General features: G+C 41.4%; 1 protein-coding gene across 2 annotated transcripts in view; it reads left to right on the top strand.

Moving 5' to 3' along the window:
* SH3BP4 (SH3 domain binding protein 4) overlaps nt 1–18056 on the top strand; it is a 51022-nt gene extending 32966 nt beyond the window's left edge. For both annotated transcript variants that reach the window (XM_075829596.1, XM_075829597.1), the window contains 4 exons: nt 5142–5338; nt 9344–11706; nt 14457–14645; nt 16606–18056. In XM_075829596.1, coding sequence (XP_075685711.1) covers nt 5221–5338; nt 9344–11706; nt 14457–14645; nt 16606–16830 — 2895 coding nt within the window. In that variant the 5' untranslated portion in view covers nt 5142–5220 and the 3' untranslated portion in view covers nt 16831–18056. The remainder of the gene's footprint in view (nt 1–5141; nt 5339–9343; nt 11707–14456; nt 14646–16605) is intronic.
* Nucleotides 18057–23171: the final 5115 nt, after the last annotated feature.

The raw sequence follows: 23171 nt of genomic DNA, 5'->3' as shown, positions 1-23171 counted from the left end.
GTGGAGAAGGAGGCCCATGTTTGGGTAACAGCCCAGGGTCTATGGCCAACTTAATCCGCCAGTGCATATAGTGTATGCTAGTCCATCGATATTTAGGCTTGGTTAGTGTGTAACCTGAGAAACTCTACATTGTATTATTTAATTTCCCATGAGACGCAATGTGCAATAGTTTAGATTCAAAATAGTACAAACGTTTTTCTCTGTCACTTAGCCTCTGTTTATAGAGGAATCCTATTATCGACTTACAATGTGTTAAAGAAATTAATAGTCAGTGTCTTGGCACATGTGACATCTCAAAGGTTTTGTTTTTTTCTTTTGCCCAGTTTATTCCTGATATAAACATCCTTTTAAATGACCGAATACGGTTCAGCCTTGTGTATTGACTAATTTTTATCTGTCCGGAATAAAATCTGTAATTATAGCTACGGTCTAATGGGTAACAAGACGACTTGTTACCTATGCACATTCCATCTGAAAAATGTTTCAGCACCAGGAACGTTAATTTTAGATGCTTACAAAAATGTTTCTCTCTTGATTACCATCAATGAGTGGCCATGATTGTGGCGATTATTAATACAAGTCATAATGGGTCATAATTTTTGTCATAATGGGAGCCTATTTCCTAGAAGGGCTGATATCTGTTCTCTACATTCACAAACAGGTAGCAGTCTCCAAATTAAATGATCATATGTTTGATTGTGGATCACACCAAAATACGTAAGGCCCCTGTCACATTACGGAGAAGCGCTATATATCTATCTCATAACTTTTGAACGGCTCGAGGTAGAGGGTTGAAATTTGGTGGAATTTAATGAGGTCATGAAATCTACCAGTTAACGCCCAAAAAAAACAAAACACTCCCACCCTCTTGTGGGCGGGGGGTCAAGTGGGGGCTCATTTGAAAGCCGTTTTCAATACAAAAACGATGCTGCAAACTTGAGAGAGGATTATTTTTCGCTGAGATATTTAACGTTAGTTATCTTCATTATTGGCTACCGCCGGTGCTAGCATTAACCCAAAATGTACCACGTGGGTAATATCCTAAATGTGTGTGAGCTTGGGAAAGGTTTCCTAAGCCTTTAAATGGTCCCAACGGTCTGGTTCAGTAGGCTACACAATCATGGGGAAGACTGCTGACTTGTGAGTGGTCCAGAAGACAGTCATTAACACCCTCCACAAGGAGGTTAAGCCACAAAAGGACATTGGTAAAGAAGCTGTTCACAGAATGCTGTATCCAAGCATATTAATGGAGAGTTGAGAGGAAGGAAAAAGTGTGGTAGAAAAAGGTGCACAAGCAATGATAACCGCAGCCTTGAAAGAATTGTTAAGAAAAGGCCATTCAAGAATCTGGGGGAGATTCACAAGGAGTGGACTGCGACTGGAGTCAGCGCTTCAAAAACCACCACACACAGACGACATATCCAGGACATGGGCTACAACTGTCACATTCCTTGAGACGTCAGAAGCGTCTTACCTGGGCTAGGGAGAAAACGGACTGGTCTGTTGCTCAGTGGTCCAAAGTCCTATTTTTAGATGAAAGTAAATTTTGCATTTCATTTGGAAATCAAGGTCCCAGAGTCTGGAGGAAGAGTGGAGAGGCGTCAATCCAAGTTGCTTGCGGTCCACTGTGAAGCTTCCACAGTCAGTGATGGTTTGGGGAGCCATGTCATCTGCTGGTGTTGGTCCGCTGTGTTATATCAAGTCCAGAGTCAATGCAGCCGTCTACCAGGAAATTATAGAGCACTTCATGCTTCCCCCCCTGCTGACAAATTTATGGAGATGCTGATTTCATTTTCCAGCAGGACTTGGCACCTGCCCACACTGCAAAAAGTACCAACACCTGGTGTAATAACCACAGTATCACTGCGCTTGATTGGCCAGCAAACTCGCCTGACCTAAACCCCATAGAAAATCTATAGGGTATTAAGAGGAAGATGAGACACCAGACCCAACAATGCAGACAAGCTGAGGGCCGCTATCAAAGCAACCTGGGCTTCCATAACACCTCAGCAGTGCCACAGGCTGATCGCCTCCATGCCACGCCACATTGATGCAGTAATTCATGCAAAAGGAGCCCCAACCAAGTATTGAGTGCATATACTGTACATACTTCTCAGTAGGCCAACATTTCGGTATTAAAAAAAAATTAAACAAAAAAACATTTTTGAAATTGGGCTTATTTAATATAGTAATACTCTGAGAGACTACGTTTTGGGTTTTCATTAACTGTTACCATAATCATCAACATTAAAAGAAAATAAATGCTGGAAACTGATCACACTGTGTGTTATCTGCTTGGGAAAGGCTCCAGTGGGCGGAGCTGAAACGTTGCACAGGGCAATAAGGTACCCTTTTTTCACTTGATTCCTGGGAGTTGCTGCGCCTTAATTATTTTTTTTTTAAATTCTGTATATTTGTGACACTGATTATGTTCCTCAGGGCTTCCACCCACCCGCTGCCTGTGCTGCTGGATTTCTAGGTATATGAATATGTGGTGAATTGAAGGAAGAGGAGAAACCTTCCCTAATGCTTCCTTGTATCTGAGATCCTATACTTATAACGAAAAGGAGACATACAAGAGAGCCCATATTTCGAACGCAATGTAAAAGGGGTCTAAGCCTGGGTTTACTCACACACGTTTCTGACCAATCAAACCTTCATTTAGTGACTGCGACAAGACAATTGCAGAAAATCCAAACCTGATTATTTAAATTTTTTGGGCGCAGAATACAATTCGCATGCAGCTTTACTTGCATAGACTCTTCTGTAAGTCGTGTGTGACTCATTTGTGACATTTCAGCTTTTTTTTTGAGGAGCATTTGGGTTTACAAAGTCTAAATAGCATCGTAAAATGGTTGTGCACCAGCAAGTTGCAGAAAAATGTAAAACATTTTTGTTGCCTGACCAAAGTTGGCGTGTATCACTAGCCTAAGATGGCTATTGGCTGGATTCTCGTTTGCTGACCGCTATCTCTGCCAACATCCCCATAAACACGCTCCATTTGATCGATCATTCATCTTTATTTAATGGTAGAAAGGGAGACAGTCGATTGGAGAAAAATCAAGGCCCAAGGATCAACAGTTGCTTTTTCAGAAGTTGGCAAAATGCCATAGATTTCAGGTGCCACCTGGACCACTCCAGGAGCAATTTTTGGTCCAGCAATAAGAGCTTCGACATTAAAAAAAAAAAAATTAACCCAAAAAGTTTGTCACTAGTAGCAATTTAATAGGTACATTGGCCACTTGTCATCTTTAATTTGTCCAGGCCTTGGCTACCTCCTAGGTAGAATGCCAGATCTGCAGATACAATTTAACTAGTGCATAAACAATCTGTTTATCTTTGGTTAAGAATTGAGCACCTCCGATGGAAGTGAAATGCAATGGTTGGAAAATGTTTGCAGTGATCTAAAGGCCATTATCCCATTGATTGGGGTGGATGTTTTCCCAGCTTAGTTTTGTGTGTTTTTTTTTTCTATTTAAAATCCATTCTAGAAAATGTTACCAGAACTCTCTCTACTGGAAAATTAGATTGGATTGTGGTATCGCATGGAGGGGAAGGGGGCGGGCGCCAAAACATTGCACCCAAATTTGATTTTTGTACATGCCTCACTTTTCCCAACTCAAGACAATGCTGGCTGCAAACTACAACAAACCATCTAAAAATGCTGAAGAGTAATCAGGAGAAGCATGTCAGAGATTCTCCTCTAATCAGTGTTGCCACTAGAGCACTCGGAGAAGAATTGACGTTCACCACCCTCAGACCCATTATGGGATCATTTTTGAAGCCCTTCTATAGAACACCACTGTAAATGTAATCTCTCTACTAGTGGAATAGTTATCTTGTGTTTTTGCCAATCAGGCTATTTACTTTATGAGGTACAATATTTATATAACCCTCACACCTGTAAAGATAAATGAATATTGCCTTGAAATGACTGGATGTCGTATTGTTTGCAAAGCTTTTAGAGTATAACAGACTTGAAGAGCAGTAAAATATATCTCGCATACTGGTGAGCATATCTAGCGCCTTTACACCAGAGATAAGGTACATTATTGTCTCAAATTGAAACAGCAATAAATGTTACACAGAAATTCCTTTAATGAAGCCAAGAGCCGGAGTGCAGAAACTAGAAGTATAAATGTTTCCATTTATATATTTAATTTTGTTTTTGGGATCCACTCCTGGTTTTAATTTTGAAAAACGGAGCAAAATTTTGATCAAATACGCAAGTGGCAATGAGGCCTATGACTGTCTTCACACGTAGCTGAAAATGTTTCGCTTTAAAACCTGCAGCAGATAGGGCATGCAGCTGATGTTCAAATCCATAATGAAATTTTGTTGGAAATCTGAATTCAGGGGCTGTTTACCACTTCAATAGCTGCGCTCTTCCTAAATCTGAATAGTATATGTGTAACATAATTTTATGTATAATGGTTCCAATAATCTGCCTTTAAAGGTTCACTGTAGGGATGTTCTGTGAATAATCCCTTGTTGTAAATGGTTTATTCATCTACGTGTAACAAATATTTCTCGACATACATGGAAAGGCGAGTGGGTGTTTGTCTGTCGACTAAAATGGAAGTTCTGCACAAAAATATTCTGCCCATGGACCATTATACATAATTCTTCAATGACATATCAATATAATATAGGGTGAGTAAATTGTCTACAGATCCTATTAAATCTGTGCCATCTACCAAGACGTTAGGAAAGAGTGGGAATAATTTTGTTAGGATAGAACCAATTTCTGCGTAAAAGGCCAACTAAGGGCCTGTTCACATCAGCATTGCCCTTCCGTTGAGGGGTTCTGTCGGAGGTTTCCGTCGGGTGAACGCCTCAACGGAAAGTCAAACGGAAACCTTCGCTTCAGTTTGTATCACCATTGATATCAATGGTGATGGAAACATTGCTAATGGTTTCCGTTTGTGACCATTCCATCACGTTTCCGTTTTTTTGACAATAGCGTAGTCGACGGAACCCCTCAACGGAAAGCCAATGCTGATGTGAACAGGCCCTAATGCCAACTACTCCAATACTGATATTGGTCTTGAATCCATGTGGCATTTCCTTTAACTTTCCTCCCATCAGTAAATTGCTGTTTTTTAAATAGTTTGACAAGCTTACCTCTATTTTCTTTTCAGCTGCCTCCCATCTTCAGACCGGGTATTGTATCTAACTGGAGGATATGTTGCCCTGAGTGAAGAGAAGGGAATCGACAAGATGGCTGCTCAAAAGATTCGGTCGGCTAACACTAATGGCCTGCCACGCTGCAAGTCTGAGGGGACGCTCATTGATATTAGTAGCAATGTCCCTGATCAAAGCCTTAGTGATGTCAAAGGTGAGTTATAAAATGTTTTATTTCTGTATTTAATGGTTTAAAAAAAACAATACAAAATTAACCCTTTAACAACCCAGCCACTTTTCGTTTTTACATTTTTGCTTTTCACTCCCCCGCTTTCCAAGAGCCATAATGTTTTTGTTGTGTGAGGGCTTATTTTTTGCGGGAGGAGTTGAAGTTTTATATTTGCACCATTTAAAGTACCATATAATTTACTGGGAAACGGAAAAAAAATTATTTATGGGGTGGAATTTGGGGGAAGAAAATAAAATTCCTCCATGTTTTTTTGAGTTTTGTTTTTTACGGCTCTTAACTTTATTCTGCGTCTCAATACGATTACGGTGATACCAAATTTTATGTTTTGTTTTTTTTTAAATTCTGTTTCACCAAGTTTTGGGAGCCATAGCTTTTATTTTTCGGTCGATTTGAGAGGTGTGGGGGCTTATTTTTTGTGGGATAAGCTGTAGTTTATATTGGTAAAAAATTTTTTTTTGTATGATTTTTTTTTTTAATCACTTTATTCAATTTTTTTTAGCGCTAAGGTGACCAAAAAAAGAACAATTCGGGTGTTTTAATTTTTTTTTTTTTTATGCCATTCACCGTGAGAGTTAAAAAATTGTATATTGTAATAGTTCAGACTTTTTATGGACGCAGCAATACCAATTTAATTTATTATTTTATTTTATTTTTTACACTGCTGAAAAATGTATTTAATTTTTTTTCACATTTTCTAAGTCCCCCTAAGGGACTTGAACCAGCGATCATCAGATCGCTGGTAAATTACACTGCAATACTAATGTATTGTATGTATTGTCATTTTCACAGGGTTGTGCTAAGCCGTGCCGGAGGGGGCTGCTTTTCTGGGGGCAGTTGGGCTGTCAGAGGGGGCCGTCCTCTCCTAACGGTTATACTAGTTAAACAGCGTGATCGCTTTTCCCAGCCGGGAACCGGATGTCATTGCACAGTATGCAATGTAAGGAGCCGTAAGTAGTTGGTTCCATACATTGCATAGCGGCCGCAGCTCTGAATAGGAGCAAAGCTGCAACTCCGCTGCTATTCTGTGACCGGAGCCAACTGCTAACGGCATGGACGTCCGGTGCCCAGAGGCCACCGGAGCAGCTGATCGGTGCGGGGTCCGGGTATCTGACCCCCACAGATATACTGATGTCCTATCTGGTTTCCGGTAGTGGACACCCCCTTTAAAGTTTTTTAACATTGGAGCCAATAAGTGACGGATGCCGCTGTACGGTATGAACAGGAAGCCCCAGACATCCCTGTCCATAAATGGCAATAACGTCAGGAGTTTTTCTAAAGACCAAGTCCCCGGCCAGATCACCTTCGACGCATTCTAGCCCCTGACATCACTGTCCATATGCTGTAAGGACCGTGACGTCCGGAGCTTCTCCAGAGCCGGAGTCTCCAGCCAGAGCACTTCCGACGCTCTGGCCGGGGACTCCAGCGTTGTAAACTTCTTGACATTACTGTCTATCTATGTACAGTGATGTTAAGGGCTTCCCTAGGGCTGGAGTCCTCATCCAGAGCGCTTGCAATGTATGGACAATGACCTTAGGTTATTCTCCGTGCACAGTGCTTCAGGTAGTGCTCTGCCTGGGGGGATACAGGCAACGTATCCCACTGTCTATACAGCGGGATACGTTGCAGTCTTCTGTCTGAGGCATTAGTCGGGAATCATCCTGACGTATACCTCCCACGGAAGGCAAAAAACTAGATGCTGAAGAGGCCTACCTGCATGTTTTTGGGACTTTCTTCCGTTGGTTGGTTTCTGTAATTGGGTTCCTCATGGTTCGTGGTGTTGTGTGCTCTGGGCCAATCTGATGTGTGTCCCCCCCCCCCCCCTCATGATGTTTCACTGAGACACTGATAAAGAGAGACTACAGCTGTATCCCCCTCCTTCTCGATGCCTTCTATTTAGGGTATTTTCACAGGTCCCAATTTGATAAGAAAAACGTGGATTTCAAGGAAATCTGTGTGTTTACACTCAGAATTTTTTTTTAATGCAGATTTCCTGTTATATGTGCCACGCATCCACACGAGGATTGGCCCCATTCACTGGGGCTAATCCGTGTGTGGAAATCAGCCATCTTTGCACTGAATTGCGGATTGCCCATTGAAATCAATAGGAGGCGGATTGTTCGCACTTCATGCCGATATCCACAACGTGTATTTGGGGCTTGACTATTTCAAACTAGAAGGATATGTTGGGAATTGAAGAGGTTTCTGAATAATAACTCTATGCCTGCAGGCTGCTGAAAGTGCAGAAGATGCCACTTTGTCATAATGAGATATATTGCAAAGTTTTATATTCATATGCACTACTGATTTTATGCAAAAAAACTAAAAAAAACTTTATTGTAGCAACTTTATTATAAGTTAAGATGTCAATTCTAGTTTTTGTGAGATAGGTATAGAAATCAATGTCTTTGTCCTTGCACAGCTTTCAGGATTTCAGTTTTTGTGCTTCTAAACCTGAAGTTAATGCAACCAAGGTCATATATAAATAAACATCAAGCTTTTCACACATACTGATAAGACACCGCACACACCATGGATGGTCTCTTGGTGGGATTGGCTTTTATAAATACACATATTTTTCCTTTTAAAGAGCAAACCCCCACGCATTGGCTTACGTTCTGCAGCTTGGATGTATAGCGGCACAAAAATATAATTTAAGAAAACTATACTAGAAAAATATTTAGGATGCCTAAATATATACATTACATTAAAAAAAAAAAAAAAAAAGAAAACTGCTTCACAGGTTTTCATAGCCTCTAAGGCCTCATGCACACGACCGTAGCCATTTGCACATGGCGGGCCGGGCACATGGCCGCGTCCATTATTTTCTATAAGCCTGGACCGCAAAACACGGCCGTAATAAGACGTGCTATATGGAGCAGTGGCTGAGCTTGTAAGCGGTCAATCCATACAACGTATTGGGAGATATGGATATGGCCTAGAGAGCGCTCATGGCTCTTTCTGTATATCTACCATGCAGCTGTATGAAGCAGATTGTTCAGACCCAGACTTTTCTAACATTTATCACCTATCCTGTGACTTGGTTCTCTTTAGTCACTGACTATGTAACCTAACGTGCCCCATACTTCCGTATATTTTTTTCAATGGCTGGTGATCTTAAAATATAATTCCACCATCTCTGAGTGGTTGATATGTATCTGTATAATATTTGGCTTTTAAATCCGTGTATGAATTTGGTTTCTAAATGTTGCCTCATGTAGGAGAACTCCTGAATGTTATCACATTGTCAAATATTTCTGGTGTTTACTAAAAAAAACAAAACATTCCCAGCACTAATTTATCCGGTTGTGACTTGTATACATTATAATCATTCGAGATTACAGTAAACATGATTCACTTAAGGTTGATCCACTCTTATCACTGTGTGCGCGCACGATGGATTTTCAGAAGTTGTTATATTGCCTCTATTGCTTACAAGCGCACTTTTTATTACATTAATCCTTCTCTCTTTCCTTTTCGAGCCTGCCGACTCCGTACCCCAAAGAAATTTCATTCAGAATCAGACAGAAAATGAAAGACCGTGGCTATACTGATTAGAAGTGCACTAGAGAAGAAGCTGAAAAGGCCACATGCTTTTTCTGCAGAGCCTGCCCAACATTAACAGGGGTTTTCTAGGAAAACAGTGAGGACAGGATCTCTGGCTACTTCCACTGGCTTGTGGGGCATCCCAGGGTTCGGTCCAACACCGATCACCCGTTAATGGCCTATGATAAAAATAGGTCATCAATGTGTTTTTTGTTTTTTTAATGAAAAACACCTTTTTTAATTTAGTCAAAACGGTGCTACTTTTTTTAAATTGCGCAATAGGCACCAAAATACCACCATCCATATTATCCAAGGAAAAATATTAATATTATTAGGCTAATGTTAGTGATTAAGATAGATGACCGATTCTCTTTAAATGTGCACTGTATGTTTGTATTGACTTTGATTTTTTTATTTTTCTTACAGTGTTGTCACCAAGTTCTTTGCTTATCGACAGTCCTACATCCCTAGAGAATGTAAAGGAGGTGGTGGCTATAAAGGATTATTGTCCCAGTAACTTTACCACCTTGAAATTTTCTAAAGGAGAACATCTATATGTGCTGGACAGTTCTGGAGGTGAATGGTGGTATGCCCACAATACCACAGAAATGGGTTACATACCATCTGCCTATGTACAGCCCCTCAACTATCGGGACTCCTGTCTTAGTGACAGTGGTATGATAGATGGATTGATGGAAAGCCTGGATGAAGGTGTTAAAGAGCTGGATCTGTTAGGTGATTGGACTGATATCCTAAATCAGAACTCTGTCAAAACAAATAACAACAACAATCCCTTCTTACGGCCTGCTGTTTCAAACCCTTTTCTGAATGGTCCAGTGAATACCCCTCAGAAGACAGCTCCAGATGCTGGAAATTCAGTGGACTTACTGATGTTTGATCCATTAGCACCTTCTTCTGCCAGCTCTACAGAAACCAGCACCGATGTGTTCTTGGAGTTTTTACCACGTGCCAACCACAGAGATGTTATGGAAGAGCCAGCTCCTGTAAGGAGGGACAATCCATTCTTCCGGAGCAAGCGTTCCTACAGCCTCTCCGAGCTGTCCATTCTCCAGGCAAAGTCTGATAATCCAGCCACGGGCAGCTTTTTTGCTGGTCTCAAGTCCCCAGCTCCTGAGCAGTTCCAGAGCAGGGAAGATTTCAGAACTGCATGGCTCAACCACCGCAAGCTGGCCCGGTCCTGCCATGATCTGGACTTGCTGGGCCAGAATCCTGGCTGGGGTCAGACTCAGCCTGTGGAAACGAGCATTGTCTGCAGGCTGGACAGCTCTGGGGGTGCCGTGCAGCTGCCGGATACAAACATTAGCATTCATGTTCCAGAAGGACATGTAGCTTCTGGTGAGACGCAGCAAATCTCACTCAAAGCCTTGCTTGATCCTCCACTGGAACTCAACAATGATAGGTGCACAACGGTAAGCCCTGTGCTGGAAATCAAACTTAGCAATATGGAGGTGCAGACCTCTCTGACATTGGAGGTAAAAGTCTCTGTAGAGCTGCGAAGTAATATAGCTGGTCCAAATATTGTCGCCATAAAGTGCTTGCGGAGTGATGCTAAAGAAGGTCCTTACAATTTGTTGCCTCATTATTACACATATGGGGACACTGTTCAAGTTAAGCTGGAAAATTTAGAACCAATTATGTATGTTGTGATGGTTGTTCAAGCCAAGAGCATGGTGCCTCCTTCTAGTGTGTGGGAATATGTTAACAAGAAGGTAACTGTTGGACTGTATGGTCCTAAACATGTGCATCCTTCATTTAAAGCTGTGGTTGCTATATTTGGTCACGACTGTGCCCCTAAGACCCTTTTGGTCAATGAGGTAAGCCAGCAAGCCCATGGGATAGCACCAGTAACCTTACAGCTTTGGGGGAAACAACAGTTTATTCTGTCCAAACCTCAGGATCTTAAACTTTGCCTTTACTCCAACATGACGAATTATAGAGTGGATGCTGGTGACCAGGGCAAGATTGTGAGAGGATTTCAACTGAAACTGGGGAAAGTTAGCCGGTTAATCTTTCCAATTGATTGCCATGACCCTGCACAGCTTTCCGATTTTACTCTAAGGGTGCAGGTTAGAGATGAAGTAGGTAACATCTTATCACAGTACTGTGTGCAAACCCCTAGGCCACCTCCAAAAACTGGTCTTAAATGCACAGGGCCAAGAAGATTTCTTAAGAAAAAAGAAATTGGAAAAATAGTCTTGTCCCCTCTGGCTGTTACATGTAAATACCCAACTTTCCAGGAACGACCAGTTACTAACCTAAAATATGGTAAACTACTAAAGACTGTTGTGCGACAAAGTAAAAACCAGTATCTACTGGAGTACAAGAAGGGAGATGTGGTAGCTCTTTTGAGTGAAGAGAAGATCCGACTAAAGGGACAACTATGGACTAAAGAGTGGTACATTGGTTATTACCAGGGCAAGATAGGTCTGATTCATACTAAGAATGTACTTGTGGTAGGTAGGGCAAAACCAAACTTTTTCTCCGGATCAGAGTTGACCACAAGCACCCTTTTAGAGCAGATCCTGCGACCTTCCAAATTCTTAACCTACATCTATGCCTCGGTTCGGACTCTGTTAATGGAGAACATTGGCAGCTGGAGGTCCTTTGCTGATTCCCTCGGTTATGGAAATCTTCCCCTTTCGTACTTTTGCCGCGTGGAATTGGAGAGTGAGGCTGAAAGGGTGGCATCTGTATTGGAGAAACTAAAGGAGGAGTGCAACAACAATGAAGGCAAAGAAAGGAAATCATTCCAAAAGGAGCTGATTTCGGTAAGACTGATTTCTGAATAGAAGTATCTTGGTTAACCTATACACTTCCCCTTTCTATTTATTTATTTTCTTTCCTCTGAGAGGAAAGTTGCACAATTTGAAAACTATGCACATCATGTTGGAACGTATTGATTGGTTTCCATTCAAATGATTATTTTTCTATAGTTTTGAAAGCTTAATCATTTTGTAATAAAGTTTTATGGAGGTTTTTTTTTTTTGTTTTTTGTTCTTTTAAATATTGATTCAATTCCTGAACTCTCAAGATCCCCACTTGCTGTCACTGAATTAAAACGCTCCTGTTTTACACCTTAAAGAGGCTCTGTCACCAGAATATAAGTGCCCTATCTCTTACATAATCTGATCGGCGCTGTAATGTAGATAACAGCAGTGGTTCTTATTTTGAAAAACGATCATTTTTGATCAAGTTATGGCCAATTTTAGATTTATGCTAATTTGTTTCTTAATGACCAACTGGGCGTGTTTTACTTTTAACCAAGTGGGCGTTGTACAGAGAAGTGTATGAAGCTGACCAGTGACCAATCCGCGTCATGCACTTCTCATTGTTAGTGTGATTGTGCACAATGTGATTGTGCAATGAAAGAAGCTGGGCTGGAACAATGAGAAGTGTATGACGCTGATTGGTCAGCGTCAGACACTTCTCTGTACAACGCCCAGTTGGTCATTAAGAAACTAATTAGCATAAATCTAAAATTGCTTATAACTTGCTCAAAAATGATTGTTTTTCAATATAAAAACCACTGCGTTATCTACATTACAGCGCCGATCAGATTATGTAGGAGACAGGACACTTATAATCTGGTGACAGAGTCTCTTTAAGGTCTCTCTCACACGACAGTACTTGGTCAGTGTTTTGGATCCGTATTTGTAAGCCGGAACCCAGAGTGGAACATAAACCGTATAATGAAAAGATTTGTACATCTTCGTGTTTTGGACCCACTCCTGATTTTGACTTACAAATACGGACACAAAATATGTCTGTGTGAAAGTGGCCTTACATGTCACAACAAATTAGGTCAGGTTTGCAGTCTGTTTCTTACACTGTTTCTGGTCTAGACATGCCTATGTGAGCTAAACACATCAGCAACACAAAGCTTTCCTGTATTCATGATTATTACAATGTATCAGTGTAGGTGATAATCTAAATTCTAGGCTGAATGTTGATTGCCTTGAATGCATACATTGCTATATATTGGCCTAAAGCCTCAACTGTGACGTATTCAGTTTTTGGCTATAAAAAAAAAGAATATGTTCTGACCTCAAACAAGGATTTCGAAATGGTGATGAATCAAGACTATATTAGAAATTTGCGTTAACCTAACTGCCCTTAAAAAAAAAAAAACTTCCATATGAAAACCTAGGCCACTTTGTAAATCATTTTAATTAAAAATACTGCAACGTTGCTGAGTTATCAATCTACCTCTGTCCCATGTCCCCACACCCGGAGGTAGGGCTGGGCGATTATGACCTAAATCAAAATAACGATTAATTGAACTTGTAACCTCAATAATGATTATTTAGGTCACACCTCTTTTTGCATTCCACGCCCCCTATTTGCATGCTGCGCCATTGAAATATTTTTTTTATCCCCTGAGCCTGCTGTATACTGCTGTATATAATATACTACCTGACCCTACACAGAATATTGCCCCCATAGTGCTCCCTCCCCAAACAGTATAGCATCCTATAGCTGCACCCACAGTATAATGCCCCCCCCCCCATAGCTACTCTCCACACAGTATTTGGCCACCATAATTGCCTTGCACACAGTATAATGCCCCCCATAACTGCCCTCCACACAGTATAATGCCCCCCATAACTGCCCCCTACATAGTATAATGCTTCCTATAACTGCACTCAACAGCCACAATAGTGCCTAGTAAAAATTAATATACATACTAGCATAACCCCATTCGAACGACTAGTGGAGGAGATCACTCTGCTTCTTGGTCTGTGCGGCTCGGCGCAGAGAGGCGCCATGACGTCACTGCCTCGTGTCCAGTGATACATAGTGAATGCTCTACCGTGGGATCAACTGTATCTTCATTCTAAAGTTGTAGATACCGTTTTAACCGTGGGGAAAAAAAATTGGAAAAATCAGAAATGCGCAAGATGACGTTTGTTAGTTGCGCTGAGTTTCGGTTTTCTTTCGATTTTTTTTAATTGCCCAGCCCTACCAGGAGGTAGCCTGTCAATCAAATGTTTGTCCTGCTGCTTGTCCCTAACCTAGCCGAGTCTGGCAGTTCCTCTCTGTGCTTCTCTTGTCTGATCAGCGCTTTTCCTTGCTTGGCGCATGCTCGGACTGAAGTTCCACTATCGCTCTTTTTCTTACTGCACATGCTTGGACACGTCCATAGATTTCTATGGGCTCCATTCACTCCAATGAGGCCCATAGAATATAATAGGAAGCCATGTGTGCGCAGTAAGCTATTTATGTCTGTAGCTCTGGGCTGAGGAATTGTGGAAGAGTCTACGGCACCATAGGGGGAAAAAAAAAAAAGAAAAGGAGGTAGAGATGAGCCATGGGGACAATGAAAGTATTATAAAGTAAGGTTTTTGGGTTTTTTTTACAAAACATTATGTGCAATGTTTTAAATGTATCCGAAATGTGGTCCGAGGAATAAATAAGTTATTTTGGTTTGTAGAAAAAAACAAAATCTTTAAGCTTTTCTACTATATTTTTAAAGATGGAAACCAATAATACATTACTCTTATTTTATTGCTTTTTATAGGCCTTACTGAAAATGGACTGCCAAGGCCTGGTGGTTCGCCTTATTCAGGACTTTGTATTGCTCACTACTGCAGTTGAGGTTTCTCAGCGCTGGCGAGAGCTTGCCGAAAAATTGGCAAAGGTTTCAAGGCAGCAGATGGATGGCTATGAAGCACCGCACCGTGACAAAAATGGAGTCCTGGACAATGAGGTAAGAGATCATGCAAGATGGATGCATGCACAGAAATAACAATGTTATATTTTACGATATGCTCTCACATCACACTGATATACTACAGACTCTGCAAAAACATAATAAAAGCCAATAAATGCGCACCTTTTAAGCCATCAAGCCTATCGGTAGTGGTAGTTGGCACAGTCTTGGTGAATAGAGCAGGTAAACAGCTGGTGATGTCACTCAATAGTATCTGCCCGATACTCCAAACTGAAGCGGCAGGCCAGAAGATGACTTTTTTTTTTTTGTTCTGTAACCCCACCATCATCTGACTCACTCTATGGGTGGCCTATGACTATCCAGAGGGATTGGAAAGTTGCTTTAACTCTACTAATGGCACAAGTATTGATTTAACCCCAGTACACTAGGGTTTTGGTAAAGACACACTAAATGTTAAAAATACCCTTTTTATATATCAAATATAAAAACAAAAATTTTAATACAGTTTGAATGTTGCATAGCAAGTAGAAAACCATTTATATTGCTACAAATCAGAATTTTAATCGCTTCTGTGGTTATTCTCATTCTCCAACTGAATTTTGTGAGGACAAGAGTCTTTCCCATTCCAGTAATATATGAAGTTGTGTACCTCTGATCTCGATGCACACATCATGGATTACACGGAGGTCACATTGGCAGCGGTCAAGCCACACCAATGCCCGTTTCAATTTGCGGTATTGAAATATTCTGAGAGAACATTTTGATGGCGAACCTCTTCCTGCCCACCCCATGTAAATTAACAGGCTTATGGCATAGTCTGTGTGTCATTAGCCCGTTAATTTATATTCTGCTTTTGAAAGTTTGCTTCTGTGTGCAGTGCGATCAGACGGATTGTGTCAAACTGACGGCTCGATCCTGTCTTGTCACTTGGAATTGAAAATAAATCGTTACTGTCACTAAAAAAAACCCTCAAATTGAGCGATAAATTCTGCATTCGGGATGGGACTACGGATTCCAATTGCAAAGGGGGCTCGGGGGCATGCATTGGAGATGCAATCTGCGTCTTCTCTGCATGTCTGTGTATACAGATCGTGCGTAACTGAATGAATGGGATGTAACCATTAGATCAAGTAATCTGTATATCGGGGCAACAGGCAACAAAAAGCTCACGTGTTCCCTGCTATCCCGAGTGTCCTAGCGTAAAATACATGTTTTAGTAAATTTTAAAATACAAATAAAAAGGTGAAAAAACCTGAATTAAATCCTTCCTCTCCAACAAAACAGAATACACCTCTTCTGCACCGGTATTCGACACCCTGCACACACATGTCCAGCATTAATACAGTCCTATCTCACAGAATGTAAGTTAGCCCAAGCATACAATTACCTCCGGAAACCAATTTTTGTCTGTTCTACACAGGCACTATTTACTTTTGCGGCTTCGCTAAAAAAAATCCTGCACCTGTATCATCACCTATGTACAGAGGTGACTTCGAAAGCGAAGAGAGGGAGCTACGTGTACTACTAAAATGGGGTCTTAGTTTTTGGCACTGTTATATGTTTCGCAATGTACACGTATTTGGCATTACTATTCACAAGAGCATTAGTGGATTTGTTTTTGGGGTAAATATTGAATAATCAAATTCTATGACCGTGATTACATCTCAAGTTTTGACAGAATAAAACAGTAGGCAGAAAGGTTCCAGTAGTCCAGCACATTTCTATAGAATCAGATTGTTTTTCAGAAATTCGATATGACCACAAATTAACTAGTACTGCCAAAAATCGTAATGCTCTTTGTAGCCGTTTCTTATTTTATATTCTTAAAATTTTTAAAGTCAGAAATATATTGAGCTCTTCAGATCCATATAATACTGTACATACTTTATTGCAATCCCTGTTACAGTTTGATACAGTAAATCTAGGAGGTCCTTACAAAACTCAGCCATGTACCCTTTTGGAGCTAATAATTCAACCATCTGTTTTTCATTTTCAGGCCATGTGGAAGCCAGCCTATGATTTTCTTCTTACGTGGAGTGCACAGATTGGGGACAGTTACCGAGATGTCATCCAGGAGTTACAAACAGGACTGGATAAAATGCGCAGTCCCATCACCAAAAGATGGAAGCATCTCACAGGGACTTTGATTCTTGTGAATTCTCTAGACACTCTGAGAGCAAATGCGTTCAGCACACAGGAACATGAGGACTGTGTCATCTAAACCTCAGATGGACTTGGCACGGATTCCCCGTTATAATCGTTAACAGCTGGAGTAATGCAGCCGGGTGCAAATTTTGATATTGTGCGAAATTTTTGGACGATTTTTAGCACCCATAGGGCTCCAGTGATCTAATGTATATTAGTGGAACAGATTCAACTCCTCGCTTGTCAAGAGTTATCTGCACTTTTTTTCCCCTCTATTTAATTTTTTTAAGTCCATGCAGACCAATCTTTGTAAAAGTCTGTACACTGGATGACCCTGGCTTTTAGTCACTGGTTCTGTCTTGTTTGTTATATCTCTAGGGTGTGTGTACAGTGTAAATAATTTGGGACAATTTAAAAACACAGGGTGGTTTGTGAGCCAGGGGTTTAATCCTCCTGACTCCGTGTCTTGTTGTTGGTTTCTGATCGAGCACAAATGCGTTCCATTCATTGTATTTTATCCTTGTACTTTTGGTCCCTATAGTGGTTTATGGCCTCCTTGCACAGGGTCATTTTATGACTGCTAGTTCTTGTTCCGCGTGGAACATTTTATATGACCTTTCCCTGTGTTTTTTTTACCATGTGATTTTTATTTTTATTTTTTTTATTTCTCATTTTGGCTAAACGTAGCCATGTACATATGTAGTTCTATCCCAGAATCCTACTCCTTTCTGTATGTAGGACGTCTACAGGACAATCTTTTGTCACACGTGCCTGTTTTAAAGCAATAAATGTAATGGGTTTAACATCGTTTAAGGCAGTGAATTGGTGGAACTTGATACTATTAACCAATGTCCTGCAATGTAGTCTAACCAGGTTATCACTCCTACCGCCCTTGCCTGGGAATGATAAAACAGTCTGCCTGGTCTTATGAGCACTTAGTCCAATCTGAATCTTTATTTTTAAGTGGTCCACAGGTCCCTAGGACTTGTTAGAGTTTTCGCTGTGCCTTATACCTGTTGTATTATTGTGATAACCGCGCTGGGCCCACTAGGCAGATGGGCTTACAATTCCTGCTCATACCATGGAGAGTGTCTCATTATTTCAGTCCGTCATTGCATGTCTGCATTGCCCATTAACATGTTGGTGGATACCAAGCGAAAGGATTTGACTGCTGGAGATTGAAGGCTAGGAGCAGACATGTGTTTTTTTCTTTTCTTGTGTTTTGTATTTCTGACAGATTTCTAACTACCTCGCATTCATTTCACATGTGTCTAATAAAAGTCTAAGGTCAAAGAATCAAAAGATGCAATGTCTGTTCTTTTGTAAGTTTCTTTTCTGGGTACTGTGGTTAAGCGAATGTCTTAATATTTATACACAAAATGGCTGAAATGACAGAAGTGTGTATATTTATATTTATATATATATATATATATATATATATATATATATATATATATATATGTATGTATATATAATTTTATTTTTATTTTTTTTAGCTATGAAATATTGATCAATTAAGAATAGAATAATCCTATCGCCTGGAAATTCATTGGAGAAGATTAATGTGATACAATAGATAGTGTAGCGGTACTACAGGTTTACAGTGTAAAGACAGGAATGTAACTAGATGGCCTCATGCACACATTCGTTGCCAGTCGTACGGCCGCTAATGACTGATCCGTGAAACACGGACCGCATACAGATGGCTTCCTTGTGCAATCCGTTGTTTTAACGGACCAAATTAATGGAATGGCTGAGACTGTTCCGACAAAAACGGACAGGAGTAGGACCTGTCCTATTTTTGTCGGAACGGCCACACTATACCGTTAAAACAAGGGAAGTGTGCATGGTCCATTATAAATGAATGTGTAAGTGTGCTATCCATTAAAAAAACGGATAGCACACTGAAGATTATAACTGAAGTGGGCATGAGGCCTAACACATCTGTCATACTGCTGCACGGGAGGGAGTCGGATGCCATTCTGCCCATTCTACTTGGTGCTGTTTCCACTCCACTTTCTCAGTGAAGTTCACATGTTGCCAGGTTACTGTTGCATTATTTTACCTGTGCTCTCCAGTTACATTACCTAAGGTGCTATTGGTACCAGAACACTTCAAAATATTGTAGCATTCCCAATTTATTTTTTTCCTATTCACAGGGCATTGCAGTACTATTCACTTTGGCTACAGAGTGGTTTCCTGTCATGGTGGGGGGCACAGACAAGGCCCTGCTGGAAGAGGAAGGGACATTTGTAAACAAGGTGACAGCAGAACAATGTATCAATGTACATCAGCCTGGTGAAAGACTGCAGGCTTCCTCCTCCTCCTGCTGCCTTCAGTACAAGAACATGGCTTGGCGCCATCTAATGTTACAAAGGGATCCTGTCCTTCCATGGTCAATGTTCTGCTTTACTGAACTGATCTGAACCCTTTCACAGACTGTGCTTAAAGGCAATGCATGGGCAAAATATGTTGACACAATTAATGGCACTGTAATGATATTGGACGAGTCCTTACAGCAGCTTCAGCTAATGCAGTATTGTCTAAATACATCCTGATTATCTCCACGTACAAAGGCGAGGGCATCAATATTAAATATATTAACTTTACCATGTTGAAAATGATACTTTATAGGCAAAATACATATGAATTATTAAAATGTCATACGATTCATACCAAATATCTATTGTTTCACACTGTTAAAGGGACACTCTCTATTAGGAAAAACCCAGAAGCAGCACCACTCTTTTCCATGGGCTGTGTCTGGTATTGCAGAATGGGGAAAAAAGCAAACCCTTTTTCTGTAATTTTGGACAACTCTCCAAGTCTGACCTTGTGCTCCATAATCACTAAAACTACATACCGGAAAGATTATGCGTTGTTAGTCTATAAATGCTTCTGGTCATTCTGGCCTGAAACTAAACCTCTTGATAGTATGAAACGTTACATACTGCGATAGCCACATGACAAAAACCTTATCAGCTTAACAAGTGCGTTCCAATGAAATGCAGTGGCCATGGATCAACACAGCTTGGTCAATATTGCCATAGACTCCTTAATAGGACAACCAATGGCTAATAATCTAGTAGCGCTTCAGTTGTGTAGCCAAAGCCTTAGTGGCGTAATGTGCAGATACACAACCTATAGTCTAGGATTGCACATGTGGTCTCAATCTGTTTTCTAAAAAAAACATGGCAGCATTGGCATGAGGTTAAAGGGGTTGTCTGGTTTCAGCAAATGTTTTTTTTTGTTTTTTTTTGTATAATGAAAAGTTATAACTTTTTCCAATATACTTTCTGTATTAAAAGGGTTGTCCACTACTGGACAACTGATGACCTATCCACCGGGTAAGTCATCAGTACATGATCTGTGGGGGTCCAACACCAAGATCCTGCACCATTAAGGTGTTCCGGCTGCCTCCGAGCATCGGACGTACATGCCGGAAGCAGTTGTCTACGGCCACTGAATAGCGGACGAGCTGCAGTACTGCAGCTCTGCTCCTATTAAAGTGAATAGGAGCAAAGCTGCAGTTCAGCAGCACGGCCACTGCTATGTAAGGAGCCAACTGCTTGCGGCTCCGTACATCGCATAATGGGCCATAACATCCGGAGGCAGCCCCAGCGGCTTAACCGTGCGGGTCCGGGTGTTGGACCCGCACAGACTATATACTGACTACCTATTTGGTGGACAGGTCATCACTTGTTCAGTAGTAGACAACCCCTTTAATTCCTCTTGATTTTCAGGATCTCTGGTTTTTGTTCAGTAGAAACGTTCATTGTTTACTCCAGTGGATACAATTCTGTCCCTGGTCATGTGATGATCACACAGGTGCTGTGATCGTTAGTTTGTGTATCAGAGCTGTCTCTTCTAATGATCCCAGCACCTGTGTCTCACATGACCATGGACAGAATTGTATCCACCGGAAGTAAACTATTTCGTTTCCCGTGCTGGAAATCTCACAGAAAAGATTCAGAAGTATCAGGATTCTGAATACACATGACGTCCAGGCTGGATGGTCATGTGTATTCATTATCAGGACACTAGATTAACGTTAATCAAACAGAATCGCTGTGTATGTGGCTGCAGATCATGTTCTAGTAAGAACACGATTCTGCTGTGTAAATGAATGGAGAGGAGTGCATGATGCCGATTGGTCAGCGTCATACACTCCTCTGTACAACGCCCACTTGGTCGAAAGTAAAAATACGCCCACTTCGGCATAAAGCAACTCATTAGCATAAACCAAAATCGCTCCTAACGTTGTGAAAATAGATTTTTTTTTAAATAAAAAGGGCACTTATAATGTGGTGACAGAGCCTCTTTAAGCTAAGGGCCTGTTCACATCACCATTGCCCTTCCATTGAGGGGTTCCGTCTGAGGTTTGTCAGGTTAACCCCTCAACGGAAAGGCAAAGGGAAACCTAAGCTTCCGTTTCCCTCACCATTGAGATCAATAGTGACCAAGGAAAGGACGATAATATTGTACTGTGGTATCCTCTTGTGCAATATCCCTGACACTATTTTGTGCATTATTCCTGTGCTGTGATATCATTGTGTGAATTATTTTACCTTCTGTATGAATTACTGGATACATTTTCCCTGCACTGTCACATCACTATGGATTATCCCACTACTGTGACATCATGTGATGTAGCTCGGTGTATAATCCCAATACTGCGACTTGTGCACCATCTCTATCCAGTGACATCACAGTATTGTGATAATGCACACCGTGTCATCACTATGTGCTATAGCCTGTGAATTCATAAAAGACAAACTTGATTATTTCACGCTCCAATCTGCACACAAGCTCTTCATGTTCTTAACTCATTTGCTGCAGAAGGAGTTCATAAAAGAGTTGGGTCCCATTAAAATGTTGCTGTTCAGCGCTAGATTATTAGTTGGTATGGTACTGCATTATGGTACCACTCTGTCAGGTTTCTGTTGCCCCCAATCGGCAGAATAGTGTAGTCTACTGACGGACCCATTATTAGCCATCATGTACACTGCAGTCGATTTTTCACATTCTCCCATGATGCCTTTATATGAGAGCAAAGCACAGATCTGACATAAGAATGTCAGCCACGGTGTCCCCATAAGAGAGAGACCCTGTCCTCATAAGTGCCAGCCATAGTTCTCCTCCCATAATAGTGACCTCACTGGAGTCCCCTGAACTGAGCAGAAACTGCATTATACTAACTTCTGAGCAGTGTGACATGCTGGTGTCTGAAGCTCGGATTATTGGCTGAATTTAAGCAGTGGTAATAGTGGTATTTCCTTATTTGTGAGGTACAGACCAGTCTCAATGGGTGCCATGTCCCCCAAATAGTTACTTAGAGGGTTTATGTATCATAGAAGCTAAATGTACAGTTGTTTCAGAATTCATCTTCTGTGATGCTACTGGAGTTAGTTTTTCTTATGCTAGCGTAATATAAAACCCTGAAACTACTTATTACAGAGACTGATCTCTTAGTGGCAGACTTAATGTGTGGGTTGCAGACCGTGTTTCCTCCCATATATTTCCTGTTTTTCAGTTGCCGTCCTAACATTTCAATGTCTCGGAAAATTCATTTGGAAGTGAAAACTGTGTTTATAAAGGAAGTGTTGCATTTTAACGCGATAAACCCTTCACCCACCTCTACCTCCTCTTTGCAAGATTCTGGGATATAGACCCAGTTATTATATGAAAATGGATATTACTGTATATGCCAGGTTTCCCTGTATTAAGTGGCTATGGTTAAAGTTTGTTTTGTATTATGGGATGGCCTGGAATTACACTTGTGCCAGCATTAAAGTGGGCACAAGTGTAAAACCGGGCACGGGGCGGTTTTTTATACTGATGGCCTATCCACAGAATAGGTTACCAGTAAATAGTCGGTGGGGGTCCGAAACCCGGACCCCGTACCGTTATTCGTTCCGGCTGTTATGCTGTGGCCGGTGTAAGAAGCAGATGGCTCCGTACATTGCGTAGCAGCCGTGCAGATCTGCAGTAATGCAGCACGGCTGCTAGACTGTGACTGGAGCCATCTGCTTCTGACACCGGCCACAGCATAACATTCTGTGGATGTGCCTGGACAACCCCTTTAGCCAGGCTTCAACCCCTCGGCACCCGGCAAACCCAGGCAAGTGCCCGGGTCCACTGCCCTTGGGGGGGCCCCCACTCGGCCACCGGGTGCTTTACACTGCTGCCATGGCTCCTCCAAGAGCGGAATCACCGGCCAGAGTGTTGCCGACGTTCTGAGCGGAGAGTCTGCTCCTAGAGGGAGCCCCTGACGTCCCAAGCCATGTATGGACAGTGACGTCAAGGGCTCCTTCTGGACCAGAATCCCCAGCCAGAGCGTTGACTAAGCTCTTGCATGGGATTATGCTCCTAGAGGGAGCCCTTGTCTAGGAGCGGAATCCCCCCAGAGCACTGCCG

The sequence above is a fragment of the Rhinoderma darwinii genome, chromosome 6 (genome assembly GCF_050947455.1).
Source record: "Rhinoderma darwinii isolate aRhiDar2 chromosome 6, aRhiDar2.hap1, whole genome shotgun sequence".
NCBI classification, from domain to species: domain Eukaryota; kingdom Metazoa; phylum Chordata; class Amphibia; order Anura; family Rhinodermatidae; genus Rhinoderma; species Rhinoderma darwinii.
Note: the sequence above shows the minus strand (reverse complement) of the source record. Positions and strands in the feature narration are given on the sequence as shown.